The sequence below is a fragment of the Gekko japonicus genome, unplaced genomic scaffold (genome assembly GCF_001447785.1).
Source record: "Gekko japonicus isolate JY-2015 unplaced genomic scaffold, Gekko_japonicus_V1.1 scaffold405, whole genome shotgun sequence".
In the NCBI taxonomy this organism is placed as follows: domain Eukaryota; kingdom Metazoa; phylum Chordata; class Lepidosauria; order Squamata; family Gekkonidae; genus Gekko; species Gekko japonicus.
Genome location: NW_015175982.1, coordinates 341,171 through 367,141, shown reverse-complemented (window position 1 = coordinate 367,141; position 25,971 = coordinate 341,171). Strand labels below are relative to the sequence as shown.

The window sequence follows — 25,971 nt, the reverse complement described above, 5'->3', positions numbered from 1 at the left end:
TAAAAAACTGTGAGCTGACTCACACTAACTCAGCTTAGAGGGAACACTGGTGGGGGGTACTTGCTAATTTTAGCTATTGCCTTGCTGCAAGGCCCTTTCTTAGTACCTTTGCCTTTGAATAGATAGAGAATTGACAGTAGAGGATCTCCTTAAGTCTGTATCCTGTATCCCTGCCTGGAAGTACTACGTGGACAAAGGATGGAGCTTTTTAGCTTCCACTGGAGGCTAAATTGAAGCTTTGACTGGCACCTGTATATTTAGCATGCAAATACTTTTATACTTCAGGGTGGATGTTGTAGTTTAGCAAGTGCTTTACATTATCACAGAAACACAGGAATGATCTAAGTTTTCAGTGCAACGCATGCAGCCCAGGTGTCCTTTTCTAGTACAGAACAAGTGAAGTTTTGTGTAGGAAAGATTTTTGACACCTGCTGTTAGGTACGCAGATACAGGTACGATTTCCAAAGCTCTGTAGAGAGGCAGAGGCTTCAACATGAACTTGATATTTCTTTCTTCCCTTCACCTGTTTTTGGAAGGGATTGAAACAGGAGAAGTTGTTTTGAGGAGCCCAGCCACAATAGAGGACATACAGAGTTCTACCCCAGTGACGTTGCGCTGCCATATTGATGGACATCCACGGTAAGGAGCCACTGTTTAGTTGTAATTAGTACCAGCGTTCCCTCTAAGCTGTGTGTGTGTGAGCAGCCTCTCATTAACACAGGAAGCCTCGCTCAGCGACAGCCTGGGAGCTGCTCAGGATCTCGCACTGCCCGTCACCCATTTAACGATGACAGCCTATATTCTGCTCAGGACGTGAACTACTCCCGCTCAGTAGGGGAGCACTGCCCTAGTTTCTCTTTGTCTCTTCCTTCACCTGGGGTCTTCCTCCTGCAGCAAGATTTTTAAGCACTAAAAAGTGTTACAGCCTCTTTAAATATTCGGGTGTATTCTATGTGTCTTCTCATAGAACCATAGAGTTGGAAGGGACCTCTAGGGTTATCTATGCAGGAAATTCACAAATACCTCCCCCCACACACACCCCAGTGGTTGTTTTGACACAACCCCTGCACAATGCAGGAAATTCACAAATACCTCCCCCCACACACACCCCAGTGGCCACTGTTCCACGCCTAGAAGATGACACAATTACAGTGCTGTTTCTGCCTGAATTTTCTGTTTTGGTGTAAAGATGCTGCAGATTTGACGTTCAGACGGGTACCTCTTGGTACAAAGTAATTTTGTACTGTGGCTTTCTGGGACTGCTGTTAGATATATTTCTTGTCATTAGACTAACCATGACTGCCCATTTTGTGTTAGGATAAAGAATGAGTCAAGTAGACGATTCTGTTAGATGCTTTTTGAACAGTAACTCTTGATCTTCATGCAGAGCTGTTAAACCGTCTTGTGTTTCTTAGCCCAACAAGTCAGTGGTTTCGGGATGGCACCTTGATTGTGAGTGATCATAACAACTATTCAGTCATCAGCAAGGAGCGAACACTGATCCTTAGGAGTGCGGGTCCTGATGACAACGGTGTCTATTATTGCTGTGCTCGTAATACCGTCGGATCTGTTTGCAGCAGCAACAACTTCACTCTCAGCATCATAGGTGAATGGAAGTTGGGCTGGCTCAGATGACTTTGTGGCAACTGCATTCTCTTACAGTAGGCACAGGATGAAACCATTAAATGTTACAGGAAAGTATTGGTTTTTTTAGGGCCACATATGCGGCCAGCAAAGACTTGGAGCCGTTCAGTGCATTATGCCGGAGAAATAGATGCTTCCCGCATTGGGTAAATGTTCAAGTGAGCTATAACCAACGGAGATCTCCCTTTTATCCATATTAGAAATAATATGTTTTGGAACACTAAATGTATTTGTGCATGTGAAACTGGCTTTCAAATGGGACCTTCAACCATCCCATTCATGCACCAGCAGATCTGTAGAGATTGCCATTGCAGGACTAGGTGCAAAAGGGAGATATTTGGTCCACACAGCTACAAAGACAGTTAAATATTCTTTGAGAAACACTGTGCAGATCTGCCCCTTTTCTACTCTATAGCTTATTGAAAAGGTATTGCATCGTGGTGACTCTTTGCAGGCTCAACTTGCAGTTTGTCCAAGGACGGTACTTGTGGCTGTGACAAGCCACAAGCCATTCTCTGGGTGAAATAGATCGGCATTTCATCCTTGCTAACTATAGGATATCTTTTACAGCCTAATATTCAGGCTTTTTTTTTGCAGCAGAGTTCCTATTATTTCAGTGCTATTTAATAGCAAGTTCATGACAACTAGTTTAACAAGGTCTCCCAGTTAGCACGCATTTCCTTTTTGACTTCAGTGACTTGTTTCTGATGTGCATTTTGCATATGTCAGTATTGCAAACACTTCCATTTTGTGTTTGTCATTGGCCAACTGTGCTTCATGCCTAAAAGCAAAGCAAGTCTCTCAGAGGAAAATAGCTCTCTAATCAATGCCATCCTCTGCAGCAAAGCCTCTCAGACACATGGGAAAGTCAGGACCTGCATATGGCACAAACAAGAAATAGCTTGGAACCTCTGCAGATAGAACGCTAGTAATTTTTCTTTATGAGAACCTTAAGTCCCACCAGACCCACTTGAGTGTTGTACTCTAGTCAGGTGGCTGCCTGGAGGCATACAGTTGATATCTTGGTTTTTCCGCACCTCTCTACCTCTCCCTTTTGAGGAGAAATACATTGTTGGGGGGTGGGCAAGGAATGCAAGTGGTAGATAATCAATTTCCTGTCTCGTCCCGTCCCCCCAACAGATGAGAGCTTCCCTCGCCCAGTAATTGTTCCTGAGAACCAGATTGTCAATAAAAATGAGGAGGCCGTGTTCCATTGCCAGTTCACAGCTGAGCCACCACCTACTCAGGAATGGTTGTTTGATGGGAAAATAATTTCCAATATGAGCAGGTAAGCAGCCCGGTTCAGGATGATAAGGTACCGGTAGGAGATAATACAAGGAGATGAACCTTTAATATTGCTTGATAGACAGAGCAGTTAATCCATGTTTTGCAGTATTGCTGTTTAATGGAATGGTTCTGAAAGCCTTCCCGACGCTAAGCGTTGCTCATCTTTATTTCAGATAATAATATATTAGGCTGCATAATGACCAATGAATTTGTTTTTCCCCTCTTAAAATTTCAAGAGTCTTTCCTGTATGAAAGCTGGTCTATCTTGTCTACTATGTATAGATCCTGTCCTCTTCTGCACCATCCCCTTTCACTTGTTCACAGCACAAAGCATAGTGTGGAGAAGCATCAAGATGATGGATAGCGTTATTGTGTGTCTGCTAGCATTTCGGCTTTGCTCAGTGGTTGACCTCAACCTTTTTCTTTTCTTCGGGTTCCCAAAGGACTGTGGTCCTTTCCAATGGCTCTTTGCTAATACCTCAGGTGAAACTGCGTAATGTTGGGGTCTACAAATGTGTTGGCCGTGGGCAGAGAGGAAAGCCTGTCATTTTGGAAGCAACTCTTCAGCTGGCAGGTATGAACTGGTGTCTTAGAATGCCTAGTGGGCTTTGCCTGGTTTGGTAGGCATGAACTGGGCGTGTCTTGCCTGGGCCTAAATCTGGGTGAGACAAGGCTGGTTGGGCTATTCTTTTTGTTTCTCCTGAACCTGCTTATCCCACAAATGGAAATGTAGCTTGTGCAGGAAGTTGAATAGAGATATGCCTGTTTCTGTGGCTCTCAGTTTCCCCAGCCCTCTCCCAAGCAGCTTTCAAACTGTCCTGGGTTCTAAACTCTAAACTTTTGTTTTCCTCAGAAATTCACGATATGGTTTCACTCGAGCCAAAGACTTTCATAGACAATACAGAGCAGCGTGTGGTCTGTTACACACCTCGGGGAGTCCCTGAGCCCCATATTTGGTGGGAAAGGAATGGCGTTCGCGTCCCCACTACTGGCAGGGTACGGCAAGAAGCAGAGGAACTCATCTTCGAGGGCATTGTTGAGAAGGATGCGGGGATATACACTTGCCATGCAGCAAACAAGGCTGGAGGAAAAAAACAAGATCAGATCATCACAGTAGCCAGTAAGCAGGTTCTGTTGTGTATAATGAAAAGGACAGAGGGGGGAGTCCTGTCTGGTATGGGTTGAATACAAATCATAGGTAGAGTGGAGCGATTACAAGCACAATGGATGGGAGGGAGAAAATAACAGAGCTGTTTGATTCTCTGGAGACAAATGAGCCTGATGCTGGATTTGAGGGCTGAAGCACAGTCCTTGCTAATCAGTCCAGCATGATTCTGATGGGTTTTTTGACCATGTCTAGTGAAATGGCTTCTGCTGCAGGCTGAGAAACAGATGTTATAGGGTTTGGCCTGCCCATTCAGTAAGTCTTTGGGCCAAACAGGCATTTGACACTTGCCTGTGTCTTCTGCCACTAAGTCAGTTTCAGCCTGGTATCTGCTGTACTTTTCAGCCAAGCCAACGTGGGTGATAAAGCCCAAGGATGTTCAACTGGAAGAAGGCAAACCAGCCTATCTTCACTGTCTCAGCAAAGCTTCATTGAAGCCCAGTATTACCTGGTATCGCAATGGCTTCCTGATTTCAGAGGTGAGTGTGGAAGGGCCTGCTTGTGTCCCCCTGTGGAATTGGCTGCCCACTTGATGTGTTATTGAATCTCCTTAATTGATATTTGCCATAGTCTTAAGTTCTCCTGTCCCTACCACCCCCAGATTTCTCCTTCATTCTCTTCTTTTGTTGAGAGCAAACTCCCTTGTTTGTAGCTTTACATTATCTTGCTCTTGGTTTAAAACTAGAGGTGAAGAACCCACAAATTCTATCAAATTGTCTCCATATTTCTCTGGCCTTTTCCACCTTTTTCTATGGAGCCCTTTAATTTGATTGTAATTTGCTCTTAATCAAAAGGCCCTATTAAAGGGTTTGGAGCTAGACCTTGCTCAGAGGTTTTTATTGGAGGGAAGAATTCCCTCCAATTGGCGGAAGAAGCTTGGCTCCGCAAGTTACTAGAGCTGGGGCAGAGTCTGGAAGTCAAGTGTGCGGTCCAAGGGGAGAGCTTCGGATGCTGTTGTCTTTGTGAGTTGTTCATGTGTGTATCTCAAATATTCTGTGTGAGAGTTTGAGGAAGGGGAGCTATTCATACCCACAAAAAAAGCCTGCACACATATTTCAGCATAGCTCAGCAGCCAGATTGTATTGGTAATGTGGCTCCCAGTCAGCTGCCCTTGTGTGGTCCTGCAGTTTTAACAGCTGAGTGTGTCCTGTGGTTTTACATATCAGGTTCCAACTGGCTTAATCCTGTTATACAATTAAAGCCCTTTTTAAAAAAATGCAACAAAAGGGAGATGCGTTCAAGCAACTGACATCACACTAAACAGGGTTACATTTGCAGTTTTCTTTTAATCCCCCTTTTTTGTATGGCAGTTCTGGAAACTGTGTCTTGTTTCTTTTTGCAGGCAAGAATCAACTAGAACCTTAGATGCTGGTTGGAAGGAAAGGGGCCAGGTAGAGAAGGGGAACTTGAGGTTCCATGAACTCTGCCTTGGGGCCTGAAGCAGAATTTTTTTTCATACTTTCACAGCAGTCTTTCAGCTTTTTATATTCTGTCTTTAGAGATAAAAATGTGTCAAGTTTCAGGATTTCTCTGATCATTGATTCACCCCCTAGTAATTCTTTCCCGAAACAGGTCAGGGGTGCACTAATTTTCAGATCATCTTTGGTGCCTGGAAAAGTTGTAGGTGAAAAGACTACTTTGAATTAGTAGGCCCAGCTGCAGTTCTGGCTATCACAAGTGGAGGGAGTAAACTGCTGGCAAAACCAGCTCTGAAATATGTTTCCTTTGGGCCTTTGGAGTGTGAAGGCCTACATGCCCTATTTTCATTTCTGGCAGGATTCTCGCTTTGACATTGCTGAGAATGGGACACTGCGCATTAACAACGTGGATGTGTATGATGGGACAACGTACAAATGTGTGAGCAGCACGCCAGCAGGGAGCATTGAAGCACAAGTTCGTGTACAAGTTCTTGGTATGTGATACTGTGAGGGATCTTGTTGCTGCATATGAGTCTATAGCTCCTGCGTACACCACCTACATTTGCGTCTCTTGAAGATGGTTCTGTTGCTGCCTTAAAGAATAGACCCTTTTGCATGAGACACAGAGTGGGTGGTTTTCACAGGATTTGCTTTTTATGTTCATGGATGTGATTGGATAATTCTGCTTGTTACAGAGAACTTGAAGTTTACCCCTCCTCCTCAGCCCCAGCGATGCGTTGAGTTTGATAAAGAGGTCACAGTATCCTGTTCAGCCACAGGCCTGGAACAGCCTACAATCCGGTGGATTAAAAGTGGTGAGGGGGCATGCATAAGGGTATAGGATGCATAAGATTTTCGACAAACCCTTTTCTTATAGCATTGTGTATAAAACTAGGGATGGGCATGAACTGGCTCATGAATGAAAGTTCATCATGAATTTTGGCCGGTTCATGGTTCGTGAAGCGATGTTCACAAACAGAAGAGCCGCCATAAACTTCCACAAATTTTAAGGCAGTTTGTGACGGTTTGTGAAGAGCAGAAAGCAGGGGTTTAAATGGCTCAGAGCCATTTAAATCCCTGCTTTCTGCACTTCATGAAAACAGCTAAGTGGCGTGGAGCAGAAACCGAGCCAGTTAAACCCCTGTGTTCTGTTCCCCGCTGCTCAGCTGTTTGGTTTAATTGACTCAGAGCCATTTAACCCCCTGCTTTCTGCTCCCTGGCAAAAATGGTGCGGAGCAGAAAGCAGGGGTCAGAAACCGATATGAATGGATTCAGTTCACGAACCAACGTATTAATTTGTGGCTCAGTTCATGATTCAGTCATGAACCAAACTGCAAAATTGTGGTTTGTACCCATCCCTATATAAGGCACCTGGCTTGTTTTGCAAGGGGGATAAAGCCCAATGTCTTGAGTTTGATTTAACTATCCTTTGTGAACAGTGATAAATTTCCCATCGCCTGGGGAGAAGCTGTAATCTCCAGTACATGTACTACCTTTTTTTTAAACAAGTAAACTCCTTTTAAAAAATTTAATACTGTCTCTGCTCACTTACCCAGATGGAAGCACCCTGCCAACACGGGTCAGTCACAATGCTGGGATCCTGCATTTTCAGAAAGTGACAAGAAGCGATGCTGGCAACTACACTTGCATTGCCTCCAATAACCCACAGGGAGAGATCAGAGCGATGGTTCAGCTCACAGTGGCAGGTATGCATCTGATGAAGCAGCTAGTGCTTGGCAACTGGGAGTCCGTTTGTGGCCAGTCTAGTTTTCTGAGCTTAACAGAATGTTGAAGCAAAACTGTTTGGTGGTTGTTAAGAGTTTATAGATCTTCAGTATTAAAAATGCTTCTATATATTACCTTGGAACCTGGCTAAGTTTTTCACTGGCGGAGGTTGTCTTCTATCAGTGAAAAAGGTTGGGAATGATTTTCATAGATTCTGGGAAGCATAGCAGGAGGCTGCAGGAGGAGAGGAGAGGTTAGAAATATCCTCTTTGCAAGAGCTGCTGTGTTGCATAGCATGAGATCCAAGACAGTTGCTTTGATGAGATCTTATACTGACTAAAAATATAGATATTCATGAATGGTGCCTTTCCATCACTAATAAAATTTGCCTTTCTGTGGCTTCCTGTCTTGGGACTCTTAAAATCCTGCAGCTGATTGAGTCTGCCTTAACATTTTGCTTTTTCCCCCTTTGGGGGAGGGTGGATGTGTTAAAAACCGTATCTTGTAGCCTGTGTTGGGCTCCCTTGCTGTAGATTAGCATTTCAAGAAATATGCCTGTGAGATGGCTAAACTTATGGCTTTCATTAGAGAGAAGACATTATCCACGTTTATAGCAAACTGGAAACCTTTTGTTGACTTTTTGTGTGAAACTGAAATGAACTGATGATTTGTGGTTTTGAAGACTAAGAGGGGGAAAGGATTATAGGAAAATGAGAAGTTTTATTCTGATAACAATAGAACAAGTGTGAATTCTGTAATTATGCCAATATTTGTCATGAAGAAAACTGAGAGCTTTTCCTTTATATTACTGTTTCTCTTCCTTTTTTTGACCTTTTGTTTTTCTTTTTAATTTTTTTAAATCCTTCAATAATTTTTTTAAAGAAATATGCCTGTAAGATCTTCATTCCAAGGGTGTCCTTTCCATTGTGTTCTTGAGAGCTCATCAAGGAAACATATAGTTTAGTGTATCTGCTTAGGTTGGGTTTTGGTTGTGTATTCTAGTTTTCGTAAGTTTTAAAGTGAAGCCAGATGATACCACAGTATATCAGGGACACACAGCCATGTTCCAGTGCCAAGCTGAGGGTGACCCAGTGCCACAAATCCAATGGAAAGGAAAGAACAGGATTCTTGAGCCTGACAAATTATTACCCAGGTAATGTACTCCCCATTAACTGAAGACAGTTATCTCAAGCATAAGTTATGTACTTGGGGGTCAACTGAGTCTGGGGTTGGGAGTTGGTTGTACATGTTCTGTGTTTTACCTTAATGGAGTCATCTCGTAAAGTGTGTTCAAATGCCATGAATAATGTTCAGTGGTAATTTAAATATGCACATGCAGAGAGGTGCAGATTATGTACTGAAATTTAGCAGTCTGCATAGGTATAGATTTAAGCAAATTAAAAAATGTACATTGATGTGCTTGATTTCTGACTTAATTCCATTGTGTTTTTTCCCTAAATGCTTCTATATTTAATTTTTAAAATCAGGAATTGGGGAGGAAGGGTTGGATCACATGAAAAGTGGGAAGAATACATGTGTTGAGGGCAAGATGAAATGTCCCCCTTTTGGACCTTCTCAGTACTATGTTGGAAGCTCCACCAACATATCAATATGTCTAACAGTTGACATGGCCCCATCTGCAGATACATAGATCTGTGGATTTGGGACCATGTAGATATGTAGACCCTGCCAACAAAAGTCCGTATGGTCAAAGCAGTGGTATTCCCAGTAGTAATGTATGGTGCAAAAGTTGGACCATAAAGAAGGCCAAGCGCTGAAGAGTAGATGCTTTCGAATTATGGTGCTGGAGAAGACTCTTGAGAGTCCCTTGGACTGCAAGTAGATCAGATCAGTCGATCCTAAAAGAAATCAACCTTGACTGTTCCCTGGAAGGACAGATACTGAAGTTGAAGCTCAAATACTTTGGCCACCAAATGAGATGGGAGCATTCACTGGAGAAGACCCTGATGCTGGAGAAGATTGAAGGGGACAGCAAAGGATGAGATGGTTGGACAGTGTTATCAATGCAACAAACATGAAATTGAGCAAACTCTGGAGGACAATGGAAGACAGGAGGGCCTGGCGTGATATGGTCCATGGTGTTGCGAGGAGTCGGACTCGACTGTGCAGCTGAACAGCAGCAAAGACATAAAAGAGATTTCTGCAAACCTAAAGGGTGTGTGTGTGACCAATTTTTTTGAAAAAATAACAAACCCAAAACTGCATGAGCTGGGCAGAAGAAGACCCACTACAGGAGGGAGAAAGGCAGCAGTGATTCAGCCAGGCGTGCTGTCTGGCAAGTGGCTGGCCTAATGCAAGTCTTATTAGTCCCCACTCGTCAGAATCTAATCCTTAACCTATAGCTAACTTCTAGTTCATCCCCACTACAGGAGGGAGAAAGGCAGCAGTGATTCAGCCAGGCGTGCTGTCTGGCAAGTGGCTGGCCTAATGCAAGTCTTATTAGTCCCCACTCGTCAAAAGATTCTAATCCTTAACCTATAGCTAACTTCTAGTTCATCATCATGGCTTCTGTGTAGTCCCACATTGGGACTGCACCATTGCAGGCCAGCCACAGAGCTTTCAAGCTTTTAAATAAGTTTCCAGAGCCTACCTTCCATCCTGAGTGTAGCCTTTCCTGCCCAAAGGGTCACGTGACGGAGGCAAGGAGATTATTCTTCCATCAGTTCTCTCCTTACCACCCTAAGGAGAGCATGAGTTTATGCAATCTGAATTCTTCAGAGCCTTCTTTCTTTAATTGGTGTTTCAATTTCAGGTAGGATGGCATTATTTAAAAAAATCTGAGGAGTAGGGTACCAAAATGGTTCTGCTTGACGGCTGCAGACAAGGTTGTTCCACCGTGCTGATGCCACAAGCAGAGTGGCTCGATCCCCCCCTTCCCGAGCAGCCTCCTGTTTCCTCCGTCACACCAGTTGCTCACACACTGGATAAGAGTCCTGGATGGGCCAGTTCCGGCCCCCAGGCCTTATGTTTGACACCTGTGCTCTAGCCTGTGGTGTGTGTCTCTAGAATTCTAGCACAGCAAAAGCAAATACAATGGACTGAGAAGGAATCCCCCCCCCCCATTGCTGTGAAGAGTGTGCAGCACTAACCAGCATTCACAGCTGATTAAGCCATCAGGCAGACGCTTACAGAGCATGCCTCAAAGCAGCAGATCATGGTTGCGGAAGGGGAAAAGTTGTATTTATTTCGAGCCTTTCCCCAGAACCAGTCTTAAAGTGGGTGTTACAAAATCCATAAGAGATCTCTGTCATCCAAAACAACTGGGGAAGGGGGGTCAACATCCTGAAAACGCTCGTGATCTAGCAGTGGCCAGCCTAACAAATTTATCAAGAAGGGATTGGGTAAACATACGGAACAGAGGTCCATATGGTATAGCCACAAGGTATAGATGGAACACTCTCCTGAGCCACTCTGATGAGGTGTTGTTATAGAAAAGAGCAAGAGTCAAGTAGCACCTTAAAGACTAACAAAGTATGTGGCAGGGTAGGAGCTTTTGTGAGTCATTGCTCATTTCTTCAGTTTCAGCTAGGATTCTGCTCTAAGTGGTCTAGATTAATGTTCATTAATTAATGTTCATTAATTAATTAATTCCTGCCCTAAGTGGTTTAGATTAATTAAACTCAGATTGTCATCGTTGTGGCATAATCCTGCTCTGGTAGATATCCAGGGGTGGTGTGGCTCAGCTCACTTGCTTGAGTCATCTGGAGCTGATAACTCTTCAGATGTCATTCAGTAGTGCAGTTGTTTTCTCTGTGTGGAAACATAGTGTTTTGTGATGTTTAGGTTGACTAGTGGTTGTCGGCCTCTTTCTGCGTTGCTTGCAGGATCCAGATTATGCCCAATGGCTCTCTGATAATATACGATGTCACCACAGAAGACTCTGGAAAGTACACCTGTATTGCTGGCAACAGCTGCAACATCAAGGATCATGACGCGTTTCTCTATGTTGTAGGTAGGGAATATCCATTTGGTGGTGCTACTGTGTCTGGAACGTAGGAAAGTGACTTCTAGGGGAATAGCTCTGCATCTGCTTAGATCAACTGATATGATTTACAAGAAAATCTGAATGAGGGTAGTGGGGCAGAGTGTTCTACATCTGCATATTGACTGAAAGCTAGTTCTTTGGGTTCAAATGAATTACCTGTTGCACTCCTTAGATAATCGTAATTATCACTTTGACATACCTGCATAAATATTAAAGAAATAGATGCAGTTGACCATATTTTCCCTAGCTTTTTATATAGCAATTACTGTATTTAGCCAAAAGGAAGACTAATTTCCCCCCTGGTTTGCTATCGAGAAAAAGAAAGGGCTGACTTATGTTTGCATAAAACTTACAAGTGCATACAATAATAAGTTTTTCTGTGTAATGTTTGGGCAGAGGTTGTCTTATATTCAGGGTAAATTTCCTTTGGGGTAAAACTCAGTATAGTGTTGTTCCAAATATAGTTACTAGACTTTACATAATCCCTTCTGTGTAGATAGTACATTGTCTGTCTCTTTGGCATTGCTTATTAATTTAAAGCAGAGTTTTTTCCTCAGGGCTTTTCAAGGGGACAGAGCCTCTGGTTGCACCCCTCTAGCGCTTGCAAGCAACTGGTAGGCAGTCTAGTGCTCCATACCAGCCACATTCAGACATCACAGTAAATCTCTTCTGTGATAGACATTAAACTGATTTGTCTGGCCTGTGTACCCCTTCCCATAACACGTGGAGTGTCATTAAGTAGCAGTTTGGAGGAAACAAACTCTTAACTTGAGCAGAAAACTGCCATTTGGATGTCACGGCAAACTGAAATTTGATTCAAGGCTTTTGGAGTTGCACACAGTGCAGGAGGAGAACATACAAGCAAGATGACGTGTGTTCCCTTCGTGGTCAAACATAGGTTTGCCATGATGTCTGACAGTCTAGCTGGAAAGGGCTTCCCTAGAAATGCCCTCCTTCCTTTCCTGTCTTGGACGCAGGGCTTGTCTTCTACCGTATATGGTGGGAATGGGGGTGATGCAGATCAGATGCTGAAATGCTTTAGCCACACATAGCTCAGTCTGTGCCTATTGCCAATAGCCACCGTTGAACATGGTCCGGAGGGATACTAAATGAGTCTTACATGTCCCCTAATTATTCAAGAACAAGGAACTCCCAAGTTCACATCCTTTTCTAGAGGCAGCATGTGGCAACACAGCTGATCGGGTGGGAGAAAACCCTCCTCAGGCTAATCCTATCTATGCAAAGAGTGTGCTGGTCATGAAACATTCCACACAACCAGTCTGTAGGTTGCTTAGCTGTGGAGGCGGCAGCATGCTCTGTCTCATGTCATCTTGGTACCCAACTTCCAGACAAACCAATTGCAGAGCGAGATGACGCGGCCAACAACCACACTCCATATAAGATGATTCAGACCATAGGACTCTCGGTTGGAGCTGCAGTGGCCTACATCATCATTGTGCTGGGGCTCATGTTCTACTGCAAGAAGAGGAGGAAGGCAAAGAGGTTGAAAAAGCAGCCAGAGGGCGAGGAGCCTGAGATGGAGTGTCTAAATGGTAAAGTATAGGATCTGGTTCCTGGTTAGGAAGGGGGAGCATCGTGGTACTACCTTGAGCTTTAGCCTTCTGAGGGAGGGAGGGTGGACTGCTGTGGAGCTGTTGGGAGAAGTGGTCAGAACACCTCTTGAAATGTATGTGTTTATACCCTGCTGTAATCTAAAGGCTAGGGGAGAAAGTAAAAACTATGCGTATCCATGAAATAAATAATGGGAGCAAACAAAGACATACTATCCCATGCTTCAGTTGGCCATGCTGCCACCCAAAGCAACCAACTCTTGAAGGGCTTCTAAAACGTGACGTGGCCTTGTTAAGTTTGCTTGGGTCTGTGGGAGCCACCCAGAGCATCTGCCTACGTGTATGTACTGTTTGGCTTGGGTGCATACATGCAAGTGTGCACACAACCTAGAAAGTTTAAGAGGGCATTCTACATTTATTGAACCTTGACATTACCTCCAAGACTTGAACAAAAGGGAGCGTCAGTATTTTTCTAGTAGTCATCCAACTAGAAAAATCCACAGTTCACCTTTAGCTCCAGCCTACAACATGGGAATCACTATGGATTATTTTTTACATGTAATTCCCTTGCCCCAAGCTACCAGGTACAGAAGAAGATAGAGCTTCTAGTGTGCTTGTAATGCTGCATCTGCTCAAAATTCATTTTCTGTGTAACTATCAGAGGAGCAGGTGGAATTTCTTCCTGTTGCATTCTCTTTCTAAAAACAAACAAAACCTGGAGGGGGAAAATACTGGTGGCTCCATTGGTGTGGCTCACCTTTATATTGAGGCAATTTTAGGCATTGGCCGTAGCTCATAGTCCTTCTGCCTTTCCTTGGTCTGTTTCCCCTCCTTCAGGTTTTTAGGAAGAGAATGCCACAGGAAGAAATTCTGCCTGCTCCTTTAATAGGGAAAAATAGTGGTGGTTCCATTGGTGTGACTTACCTTTATATTCAGTCAGTTTTAGGCATTGGCTGTGGCTCACAGTCCTTCCTGCCTTCCCCCTGTCCTTGTCAAACTATTCCAAAATCTGTGAAACCTTGCAGTGGTCAAAATTAATTGGAAGTAACTAACTGAGGACTGAATTTGAATTACCTTGGTGCTCATTTTAATGGGCTTCTCTGAAGTACCCTCCAGCTTTGAGAATAAACTATAGGAAATAATGGCTTTGTGCACATTCCTTGCCTGTCTTTGTAGATTGCAGCCTCCTGCCTTTACCTTATGTTGTATCTCCAGGCTTTTCTGTTCACGGCTAATTTAATCGGTGGGCTCCTCTGAGAATGCAAGAGCTGTCCAGAATACTCAGTTAGTTAGTCCATTGCTAGTGATAGCAGTACCTACCTGCTGCCTCTTCCACACTGGGACCATGATATGCTCTGGTCTAACTGCCGGAAGGTTATGAAATAACCATGAGGGGTATCTATCAGGAGCCACTAGCAATAGGCCAAACAGCAAGAGAAAGGAATCAAATTTCAGGGATGGGAAGGCAGCCAATTCTGGTTCACTGCACATTAATCCCCGAATGGTGTGGCGGCAGCACCCTCTAGTGGCCAAGCCAAGCTATTTTGAGAACGTATCCCTTTGTGAAAAAAGATAACAAAAAGATTCCAGTACCTGCCGTTATCCTCATGTATTGTACAATTAAAATTGGGTCATTTTTGAAGCACTTAGGGTTTCTCTCAGAGGCAACACAACATTGTGGTTTATTTATGCCATCTGCTCCTGCTGTCCTTGGTTATCCTCCTGAAATCTAGAAGAGTAATTATGATAGTCTTGTTTTATTTCACCTTATTTTTGCGGCAACAGAGAGGCTGTTGGCACCTTTACATTATGTTTTCTTATTCATTTGAAATATTTGAAATATTTATATCCTGCTTTGGACTCTTGGGCCACTACAAGTTGCAGAACACAAAACATAACAGTCCATTAATAGATAAAATTATGTACAATATATTTCTAAATCAGCTAAGACAGCTCCTCTTCCTCCAAATGGGCTACCTGTTGCTGTTTAGTGAAATCCCTATAGCATGAGATTTTGTAGCTGAGAGTCTGTTTCATCAGATTTGTAAACACAATCTACAAGTTGGGCAGCAGGGTAGGGGGGGACTGTCTTGGAAAGTGAGCTTTAAAATGTACGAACATACTGAAACTGAAGACACAAAGTCAACCACCTGGAGGGGAGAATGATATTGTTAGTTTCTTTTGTCCCCATTGGGGAGAAAAGCAGAATGTAAATGCCTAAATATAACCAGTGGAAGGAAACAAGATGACAATTTAGCCTGCAATTCTCCCAGTCATGAGGAAGAACCTTCTGAATTTAAATGGAAGGGAAGACCTGCCCTTATACCATCTTAATAGTCAATTTGACATAGTCGAAGATGTGGAATGCTGTGCTTTCCTGTAGCTCAGAAGTTAGTGTGTGGAAGTGTGTAACAACAACAAAAGGAGAAATGCCACAGTTCTAGATTAGCTGCTACATCTGTAGGAATATTACCAGAATGGGAGAGGTCAACGCCATATTCAGCTTTTGTTTCAAATGCACTGTCTTCCAGTTTTGCTACTGAGATCAAAATCTGAGTTCTGATTTTTACCTATAAAGCCTTTCATGGCCCACATGTTATCTCCATATTAGCCCACCCACCTATCTGTTGGGATCAAGTCAGCCAACATTTGCTCTTTTAGAGGGTCAAAACTGTAGCCGCAATGTTCAGGATGTTCTTGGCAATGGCTCCTGCCCTTTCAAATTCACTTGCTGTAGAGCTGAGTAGAAAAATCTCCTACATTTTTGAAGGAGTTACAAGACAGTGCTTTTAAAACAAAAACTTTTAATCCGCAGGAATTGGTTTAATCTGGTGGGTTTTTAGGTGGTAGTTCAGTGCAATAATCTTGTATTGGCTGCAGCGGCTTTGCTGATAGTTTTGTATGGTTTCATTGTATTGTTATATCTTTTTTCTCTCCATAAGATGTCTTTGGTTTAAGAAGGCAGGATATAAAGTTTTAAAATAAAATAATAAATTGCTATTTTGAGTATCCTTATTGTAAGATGCATGAGTGTCAGGATGTGCTCGCCTAAGGCAGGAGAACTTAAAATGTGTTTTCTTCTTAGGGGGCACTTTGCTGCAAAATGGGCAGACTACTGCTGAAATCCAAGAAGAGGTGGCTTTGACGAATCTTGGCAGCAGCTCATCCGCCAACAAGAGGCACAGCGCCAGTGATAAGATGCATTTCCCCCGCTCCAATTTGCAGACAATCACCACTTTAGGTATGCTGCAGAGTAACAGTTCTCCTTCATCCTGGCAGGCTAGTGAGTGCAAGCAACACATCTGCTGCCTCCCCAGGTAGCGGCATGTTTAGGGTAAACGGCAGATCCCCACAGTCTGTGCTGAGGGGCTCTAATGTGGCTGTTCTCATCTTCCTTCCCAGCCAGTTGCTTGATATCAGCACTTCTCAATCATGGCTCAAAGCCCTTCTCAAAGTGGGCATGCTAGGGGAGTATGAGTCCTTCTGATTGGTCCTAATAAAAGTACAGAGGGTGAGCCCTTTTTATGCCCAGTCAGTTTACACAAAAGGAGGGTTGTTCTAGAATGGGTGTAGGGACTCTTCTCCTCAAGGAGGATGGCATCTCTGCCCCCCCCCCCTTTCAAAGAACAGGAGCTCTCACCAGTTGCCTAGTTCCCAGATCACCTCATCAGCCAGTAAACACAATGTTTGGTTCCAGGGTGGGACTCGGTACACCCACTGAAGCTGGTGACATGCACTCTGCACCACAAACATCCCCAGATTTTTACACCAGACACTGGTACTCCTGCCGTTTACGTAATCAAAAACAGAAGCCAAGTAATACCTATTATTGGGACCAACAGAAATTATACAAAACAGAGTGCAAGCCTTTGAGTTCTCCAGAACTCTTTCATCAGGCTGGATGTTTTAAAAGGAGATGGGGAAGAAAAAAGGGGATGTTTCATTTTGCTAGCCCGCACAGTGTTTTGTGTCATTTTTGTGTAGTAGTTAGGAATGCTGGACTCTAATCTGGGAGGACCAGGTTTGAGTCCCCACTCCTTCATATGCAGCTGTCGGTGTGACCTTAGATCAGTTACAAGTTCTTTCAGAGCTGTTCTCTCATGAGCAGTTCTCAAAAGAGCTCTTTCAGGCCCACCTACCTCACCGGATGTCTGTTATAGGAAGGGAAAGGAGATTGTAAGGCGCTCTGAGACTCCTTCGGTAGTGAAGGGCGGGGTATAAATCCAATCTCCTCCTCCTCCTCCTCCTCTAATAAAAGGTATTAAATAGCTTCAGATTTTGCTTTGGACCAATGTGGCAGCCTGCAAGCATTTACATAGAGGCCTTATTGTTTTCGGTGCTTAACTACTTGATGTTTTTTGTTCTGTAAGTTAAATAATGCTAAAAACCATTACACCATTTGTTGTGAAATCATTCTTGAGGATAGATTAAGAAATGTTTGGTCTTTTTTTATTTTATTTTTTTGAATAATGGGTAACTGCTTTTCAGACCCTTTTTGTAAGCCTAAAAATGGGATTGTGCAGCTTCCTGCTTGTGTTTTGTTGACCCTGATCAGCCATCGGACACAAATTGACCTCTTCTTCCAGGAAAGGGCGAGTTTGGAGAAGTCTTCCTGGCGAAGGCAAAAGGCATTGAAGACAGTGAAACTGAGGTGCTTGTTCTAGTCAAGAGCCTTCAAACAAGGGATGAACAGCTGCAGCTGGACTTCAGGCGAGAGTTTGAGATGTTTGGCAAATTGAATCACAGCAATGTGGTGCGACTGCTGGGCCTATGCCGGGAAACAGAGCCCCATTACATGATTCTGGAATATGTGGATCTGGTAGGCGGTCCGCTAGGAGTTTTCATTTTTTTTTTTACAGGAGCTTTCCCCCCAATATGATGATGGCAGTGAGGGGAAAAACCGGCCTGCCATTTGGCTTAGTGAATGCATTGTATACCCACTCCTTGAAGTAGGCTTGTTGGCTGTGGGCATTTGGGAATAGATGAAGACTGTGAGGATAAGACGTAGAAATGAGCTAGTTTTTTCAGTAGCACTTGAGAGACTAACCAGATTTTCAGGGTATGAACTTTCCAGAGTCAAAGTTCGCTTTGTCAGACGCCTCACAAAAGCTCAAACCTCGAGAATCTCTCTAGGGGGCTACTGGACTCTACTCTAGCTCTGGCTGTTCTACTGCAGACCAACATCAGCAGCCCTCTGAAACCATCCAGGTGGAAATCAGAGGACTTGGGTAGAGCTGTGTTCTGGTTGGGCATGCCACGTCCCGCAGCAAAGTCACAGATGACCCTTTTGATACCAAGTCTTTGGGGGAATGCTAGCTCCTATCATTAAATCTCACTCTATGAAACTGGAGGCTGGGGGGTATATTTGGGCTGCATTCACACATCTCAAACAAGCCACAGTTTGTGACATGAACAGCCCTCAGATCCTTCAGCTCACACTCTCCCTCCCTTCTCTCCCTTTCCCCCAGTTCACATGTGGTGCCGTAGCTGACATTTTTCTGAAGAAGTGAGCAGTGACTCACAAAAACTCATTCCCTGCCACACATTTTATTAGTCTTTAAGGTGCTACTGGACTCTTGTTCTTTTCTACTGACATTTTGCTAGTATTTAGGTTTAAATCAGAATTGGGTTGCTAAACCAGGAAGCCTTTCATTGCAGTGTACAGGGCCACTGTTGGGGGGGGGGCAGATTTAGGAGGAGAAAATTCTTAGGCCCCTGGGAGCCAGTGAAGTCATGTGATTTATTGTCGTATAACATTGACAGGGGTGGAGTGGGGTGCTCAGAGGCAGCTCTTGTCTGCCCTGGCGGTGTGTGTTGGGGTAGGAGGGAAGAAGCCTGGAGATTTGTGCCTCATTCCCATTAGGAACAAATTGTGCCTAGTTTTTTATATTTGATACTTAACTTAATGAAAGGAATAGGAGCTTGAATGCCAGAGGATAGTGTGTGTTCAGAAAGTATAGGATTATGTGATCCTTTTTAGAAAATGATGGAAATATTGCAAAGCAAAGCAGATATTAGGGAAGCCTCAGTGCTCAGCATGGTAGTATCCAAGCCTGTACAAATGATATGTGGTGCTGAAGCTGGGCCATGTGCTTTTTTTACTGCTTCTGCACTCACGTGGTTGCACCAGAGGTGGTGGCAGTTTTGCCTGGGCAGAGCCTTAGGCCTACCCTCTACCACCCCCGCCCCCACCCCCAGGATTCCCTGCCTGGGTTCTGAAAATAGTGTTACTTTTATTTCCTCCTAGGGAGACCTGAAACAGTTCTTGAGGATTTCCAGGACTAAAGATGAGAAACTTAAGCCCCAGCCCATCAGCACCAAACAGAAGGTAAAAGTGGGGAAACACCAGTTCACCCAGAAAGAGTTGAGTCCCAAAATGTAGTGAAGCATCAAGCTTGAGAGGGAGAGAACAAAACACAGATAATTTTGAAGGAGGAGATTTGATTTATACCCCACCCTTCACTACCCAAAGGAGTCTCAGAGCGGTTTACAATCTCCTTTCCCTTCCTCTCCCTACAACAGATACCCTGTGAGGTAGGTGGGGCTGAGAGAGCTCTTTTGAAGACTGCTCTTGAGAGAACTTGTGACTGACCCAAGGTCACACCAGCACCTGCATGTGGAGGAGTGAGGAATCAAACCCGGTTCTCCCGGATTAGACTCTATGCTCCTAACCACTATACCAAGCTGGGAGACAATAAAGTGATACCAGATAGCATACAACTTCTCTTTGTAATACTCTACTCTCTTCTAGTCTCTGGTCTTTGTGTCACTAGTAGGGGTGCATGCGCGCGCACACGCGCACACACACACACACACACACACACACAAACCCCAACTGTCATTTTCTAGGTTGAGTCTATTGGATCTCCCCCCCCCCCCCCAATTTTTTTTCGGTATTTCTGGAAAATCCTGGATCCCAATACCAGTGTGGTATTGGGATCCAGGATCTTCCAGAATTCCTGTTTTTTTCTCGGGTCCAATAGACCTGAGAAGAAATATGCCGATGGCCCCAGGATCTGCATGCGGCTTTTATTCGGGCTCAGCTATACTGGTAGCCGATCAATTACTGGTATTTTTGGTGTATTTTTTCAGCTCGGTTTATGCCGAATGCACTTCCCGTCACTGCTTTCAAACAGCCCTAAATACTGGGTTGATCTTGGCCAATGGGTGGTACTTGTAGCTAGATTCCGACTTGTTTTAGATGTTACTTTTGCAGTGCAGCAAGGAGCCATGTGTGAAGCAGTTGATTTCAATTATGACCCTTTCTTTCTGGAGGATTGCTGGTGCAGTTGAAGTCTGGTTTAAATATGTAGAGGCTGCTTTGTGCAAACTGCTTCTTACAGATGCCCTTTATGCCCCTCCTCCTCCATGTGGGCATCAGCTGTGCTGCTAAAATAACGTTTGATCTTATCCAAGGGAGGAGGGATGCGTGAATAACAGTATAGAAGGTCCAGGTTGCAGGAGGTCAGTGGAGGAAACAGATGGGTGGCAGCCTGCTACAGGGATGCGGAGGAGACTGATAGGGGGTGGGGAAACTGTGTAAAGGAAGAGCTGTGCAATTTGAACAGGGAGCAAGCAACATATTGGGGTTTTTGGTGTAGTGGTTAAGTGCGTGGACTCTAATCTGGGAAAACCAGGTTTGATTCCCCACTCCTCCACTAGCACCTGGCTGGATGGCCTTGGGCAAGCCATAGTTCTGGCACAGCTGTTCTTGAAAAAGAGCAGTTTCTGTCAGAGCTCTCTCAGCCCCACCTACCTCACAGGGTGTCTGTTGTGGGGAGGGGGAGGGGTTTGTAAGCCGCTCTGAGACACCTTTGGGTAGTGAAGGGCAGGGTATAAATCCAATCTCCCTCTTCTTTTTTGCATTATAAAACCTCAGATTAAAACCTCTGATCTGTGTCTGATCTAGGGTTGTGGAGGAAAATGGTCTGTCCTTTTCATAGAGCTTAATATGTAAAAACAGGCAGCTGAAGCTTTTCATGGGGTGGAGGTAAATAACATCACCTGGCAAATAACATCCCATTAAGCCTCTGTTCAAGGGACACCACACTTTTTGTCAAGGCGTTCGGCAATCCTAAACCTAGCAAATATTTCTACTTGCATAATTGTCACTAAGCAATTTTTTCACAAAAAGAAGAAGAAGAAGAAGAATATTGCTGGCAAAATAAACACTTGTGGAAGTACAGGGTGTGTGGCTTCCTTTTTCTTCCCTGTACTGGTAACAGCTGGAAGGGCTTCTGTGCCTTCTGTGATCCGGAGCCAATGTGTGCGGGACCTCTTTCTGCAGGTATCCTTCAGCTGCCAAGTGGCCCTGGGAATGGAGCATCTCTCCAACAGCAGATTTGTACATAAAGACCTGGCAGCTCGGAACTGTCTGGTCAGTGCCCAAAGGCAGGTTAAGGTGTCAAGCCTGAGCCTCAGCAAGGATGTTTACAACAGGTAAAGGGGGGGGGTACTTTGGATCCCTCTCGCTTGGCTGGGAAAGAAGCCAGTTCTTGGGTCTCTGCGGCTGAATTGATTCTCCTTTTGCTTCTCTGTGAAACAGTGAATACTATCACTACCACCAGGCCTGGATCCCGCTCCGCTGGATGCCACCCGAAGCTGTCTTGGAGGATGAATTCTCCACCAAGTCTGACGTTTGGTCCTTCGGGGTCGTTATGTGGGAAATATTCACCCTTGGGGAAATGCCGTACTCCAAACTGGCAGATGAGGAGGTGCTAGCAGGTGCGTGAATCCTCACTGATTACTATTCCCTTGGCCCAGAGAGTTGTGAAACACTCCTGCCAGGTACCAGCAAGTGCCATCTGGCAATCTGCGTGCACAGCAGTCTTGCTGGCAGAATGGCTGCTAGCCAGCCAGACTACTTTAAGAGGAGGGGATGAACAAAAAAAGCAAAAACACCTTAATGGTTTTAGAAAAAAGCACAGGTGTGATATAATAAGCATGGGATGTAGTACGGGTTTTCTGGGAGCCTGCTTGGTTTTAGATAACCTTGTAACTCTGCACTACCCAAGATCAGATTCTGTTATCCATATAAATGCCTATGTCTGCAGCTAGAAATATGGTCTGAATGAAAGCTGAAATGTATCAGGTATAGCTTTAGTGCCACATTTTTGGCACTTTTATTGTTCTGTGCACACAGTTTTCAATTCTAGCGAAGCTGCAGGATTGCTGACAACACAGCATATTGTCATTCCAATAACAGTTGGCCATCATTTGTAAAGAACACCTACACACATGTTTAGTGTTTCTTGGTGCAGAAAGAAACATTTAAATACACAGCAAACTAGGAAATTGAGCAGAATTTAAGTTCTGCTTACAGAATACTGGAATTTGCAAAAGTCCACATATATGTAATGCTGAATGTTACTTCTGCTCAAGCCACAAGCTTAGCTGAGCCAAATAGCAGGCCTTTTCCTGCTGGTTGCGCTTTTCTGTTTAAGAACAACAACAACAACAAAAGAATTGGTATGGCACGGTAGGGAAGAGGTGCTAGTCAGAAAGTTTCTGGTTTGAATCTCAGTCATCACAGCCATTTCCTGAGTAGGTGGCCTTAGGCAATCCACACTCTCTCAGCTTATTTATTTATTTATTTGTTTAATGGGGGACCCCTCCCACAACCCCTCCCAGATCTGTTCAAGGCAGCCCAGACAGTAAAAACAGAACAATAAAGTCATAAAAATAAGCCCAGGGCACAACATGTGGAGTATGGCAATAATAATACCTCTTTACAGAGTTACAAAATAACCTGCAATGAGGTACTTCAACCACTCTTAAAGTGCTATATAATGGCTAACTTTTATCTGCCTTGGCAAGTAGTTTGAGGTATCATGTGCTACCACAGATATCAGTAACTGATCCATCTCTGTGGTCCCTGTGCCGGGTGTTCTGGCGTGGGGTGGACAAAAGAAAGGAGAAGAGGTCAGAGAAGGCTGTGTGGAAGGTGTGAAAATGGTCATGAGTTTGTAATGTATCTTCATGACTGTCACTTGAGAGTGCTTGGCTGCATACCCTTTCAGTGTCCTTTCTGAAAGAATGTCCCCCACCCCACCCCGCACCACACTCCAGCCACAGATGGTGTGGAAGATGGTATTGCTCATATGAATGCTTGGGAGAGGCAAAAGTACAGATGTTATGGATCTGTTGTGGATAAAAATTAAGGGTCCTCACTTGTCACAGTTGTGGTGCTCTGACTTACGCCATCCCTGAAGTGGTTTAAAATTGCTGCTCCACACTAAGCTTTTTAACACATTTATCATACCTATGTAGGCAAAATGGTAGCTGAACAGTGTCAAGGGTTAGCACAACAAATGAGCGGACTCTACTCTGGGAGAACTGAGTTTGATTCCCCACTCCTCCACTTGCACCTGGCTGGATGACCTTGGGCAAGTCATAGTTCTGATAAGAGCTGTTCTTGAAAAAAGAGCAGTTTCTGTCAAGAGCTCTCTCAGCCCCACCTAGCTCACAGGGTGTCTGTTGTGGGGAGGGGAAGGGAAAGCTGCTCTGAGACTCCTGTGGGTAGTGAAGGGTGGGGTATAAATCTAATCTCTTCTCTTTTTCTCTTCATTAGAAAAATGAAGCTCTCCAAGCTCTTCATTAAAAGAGCCAGTTTGGTGTAGTGGTTAAGTATGCGGACTCTAATCTGGGAAAACCGGGTTTGATTCCCCACTCCTCCACTTGCACCTGCTGATGTGACCTTGGGTCAGTCACAAGCTCTGGCACAGCTGTCCTTGAAAAAGAGCAGTTTGTGTCAGAGTTCTCTCAGCCCCACCCACCTCACAGGGTGTCTGTTGTGGGGAGGGGAAGGGAAAGGAGTTTGTAAGGCGCTCTGAGACTCCAAGTGAAGGGCGGGGTATAAATCCAATCTCTTCTTCTTTTTCTTCTGTACTAATATTTGTAAGTGTACCCTGTTGTGCTATAGCGGTTTCCTTTCAGTGATTAGCCTGGCGTTCTCTGGGATTGTGTTTCATGTTGTTAGAACCTTTTCCGATCTTGGGAAACATTGTTGTGCAGCTGCCACATGTGTGTACCTTACCTCTACTGACCTTTTAAGGCCATGCTGGCTCACTCCCCAGGCCAGGAGCAGCACTGCGGGGGGAGGGGGGGCAGAACGGGACTGTAATATGTCTCACCTGTCTCCCAGTGCTCCCAGGGCTCTTTCTGGCAGCATGGAGGGGAGAAGGGAAGGGGAACTAGGAGCAGGGGTGGCTGAAGAGAAAGGAGCCGCTTGCAAATATTTGCAAGGCCTTCCTTAAGCATGCAGCTGGCTGAAGGGAACTGAACTGTTCCAGATTGAGAGGATGTGGGCGAAGCATTGGCTATATGGGCAGATACTTCTTTGGAGGAAGGGAAGAGAGAAGCAAAGTAGGAGCCATCACAGGATATCTAAGTTTAGGAGGATTGTTGCTGAGAGGCTGTATGCTGAAGGGCCGTGGGGGGTCCTCACCACCAAGACCTGGGCTGGTGGATCTCCTTCTCTCCTTGTTTCTGACCCTCTGCTCCCCCTCCTGCCCATCTTCAGGTTTACAGGCTGGGAAGATGAAGCTTCCTCATCCAGAGGGTTGCCCCTCCAAGGTCTACAAAGTAATGCAGCGCTGTTGGGCCCCCAGCCCGAAGGACCGCCCGTCTTTCAGCGAGATCGCCAACATGCTTGGGGAAAGCCCGTCTGAGAGCAAAGCGTGAGCAGGGAAAGGTTGGCCCCTCTTGCATGAGCTGGGAACGGCCCGAGAGTGGTTTTGGCGTTTGACTGTTACAGACTCTCCAGTGGGGACCCAAAGTCCACACCCAAACGGACTGTGGATTTTTTACACTAATGGACAAAACTTGTGGACGTTGTTCCTTTACCAGAGGCTTCTTGTCAGGCCCTGTTCCCTGCCCCTCACCAGGCTGCATTTCCTCCAGGTTCTACCTCTGATATCCGTGAGGCTGGTTAACATGCAAGCGCTGCAGGGAATGCTGGAAAGGCACCACAGGCCCCTTTGGCAATGAAGGCCTGTGGCAAGTTTTGGGACTCCTCTGTGTTGGCACCTCAGGCATCTTCTTCTTCTTCCTGAACTCACATAAAGCTGTCTTATACCAAGTCGGACTATTGGTCTGTCAAGGTCGGTGTTGTCTAGTACTCTGACTGGCAGTGGCTCTCCAAGGTCTTAATTAGTGGTCTTTCATATCACCGTGTAACGAGATGCCTGGGACCTTCTGCATGCAAAGCCGGTGCTCTGTCAATCAGCCGTGGCCCCATCCGATTCAGATCTCAGAATGCCTTTCTCAATAAGCACAAGCAAGTTCCTTTAATTTGAGAGAGCCTTCATTTGTGGCAAGGTTTCGCAGGGTTTGGAGGAGGAGGCACCCAGATATTTTGAAGTGAGGCCTGAACAAGACATCAAGGTACCTAATAAACTGGACCATGTGCTCCTGTCTTAAGCCAGTGAGGAACCTTTATATTTATTAAGCCGTTCTCTTGTCTCTCTCCTCCTGGAGTGGTCCGTCAGGCCTTCTGGTGCCTCCCTGCGTATCTAGAAGGAGCAAAGAAAACTTAAGTGCCTGGCATATGAAGGAGATTTTTCACTTGCTTTCCTGACTATCCTTTTTATACAATTATTTGGGGACAATGTTTGTTTTCCTTTTTTTAAAAAAAATGTTGACACCTCTCAGCCTTAGTATTCTTTAATTATTATTATAATTATTATTATTGCAAGAATTGCAGCCTAGAGTCATTTTAGTTTCAGTTTGCTTGAGTGGAGGGTAGAACAGCCAAGAAGGTTTTTTTTTTTATATGCTGCTCTCAATAAAGAGTCCCTCTCTTTTTAAAAAAAACTTAAAACATTCCTGTGTTCCTTATCTAACTTTTCCTTCTTTTAGGTGAATTGCTGATTACGGGGTTCTTTTTCCATGGGGGTTCCAAGGCACAAGGAGAGGTCATTGCACAGAACTTATATATTTATTGGATTTATAGCCCTCCTCCCCTACACAGCCATATCCGTAATACAATATCTATAAAATTAATTAAAACAATTTTAACCATAATAGTAACACTAACAGATGGTGCCTAAAAGAGCACAGCCTGGGGGCCCCTATCCAGGGGGGGAGGGTAAAATATCTTGCCACCAATCACATGGAGGAATAGCAGATACAGAAAGGGGGGTGGGGGGGGAGAAG

General features: G+C 44.6%; 1 protein-coding gene across 1 annotated transcript in view; it reads left to right on the top strand.

Annotated features, from left to right (window-relative positions):
• Window positions 1-24,967, top strand: part of PTK7 (protein tyrosine kinase 7 (inactive)) — a 123,021-nt gene extending 98,054 nt beyond the window's left edge. The window contains exons 3-20 of the mRNA XM_015426249.1: window positions 537-639; window positions 1,416-1,606; window positions 2,785-2,932; window positions 3,375-3,505; window positions 3,785-4,051; window positions 4,442-4,575; window positions 5,873-6,008; window positions 6,210-6,329; window positions 7,071-7,220; window positions 8,242-8,392; window positions 11,085-11,212; window positions 12,595-12,798; window positions 15,902-16,057; window positions 17,403-17,635; window positions 19,064-19,144; window positions 21,104-21,255; window positions 21,362-21,540; window positions 24,338-24,967. Of these exons, the coding sequence (XP_015281735.1) occupies window positions 537-639; window positions 1,416-1,606; window positions 2,785-2,932; window positions 3,375-3,505; window positions 3,785-4,051; window positions 4,442-4,575; window positions 5,873-6,008; window positions 6,210-6,329; window positions 7,071-7,220; window positions 8,242-8,392; window positions 11,085-11,212; window positions 12,595-12,798; window positions 15,902-16,057; window positions 17,403-17,635; window positions 19,064-19,144; window positions 21,104-21,255; window positions 21,362-21,540; window positions 24,338-24,498 (2,825 nt within the window). The 3' untranslated portion in view covers window positions 24,499-24,967. The remainder of the gene's footprint in view (window positions 1-536; window positions 640-1,415; window positions 1,607-2,784; window positions 2,933-3,374; window positions 3,506-3,784; window positions 4,052-4,441; window positions 4,576-5,872; window positions 6,009-6,209; window positions 6,330-7,070; window positions 7,221-8,241; window positions 8,393-11,084; window positions 11,213-12,594; window positions 12,799-15,901; window positions 16,058-17,402; window positions 17,636-19,063; window positions 19,145-21,103; window positions 21,256-21,361; window positions 21,541-24,337) is intronic.
• The last annotated feature ends 1,004 nt before the right edge of the window (window positions 24,968-25,971 follow it).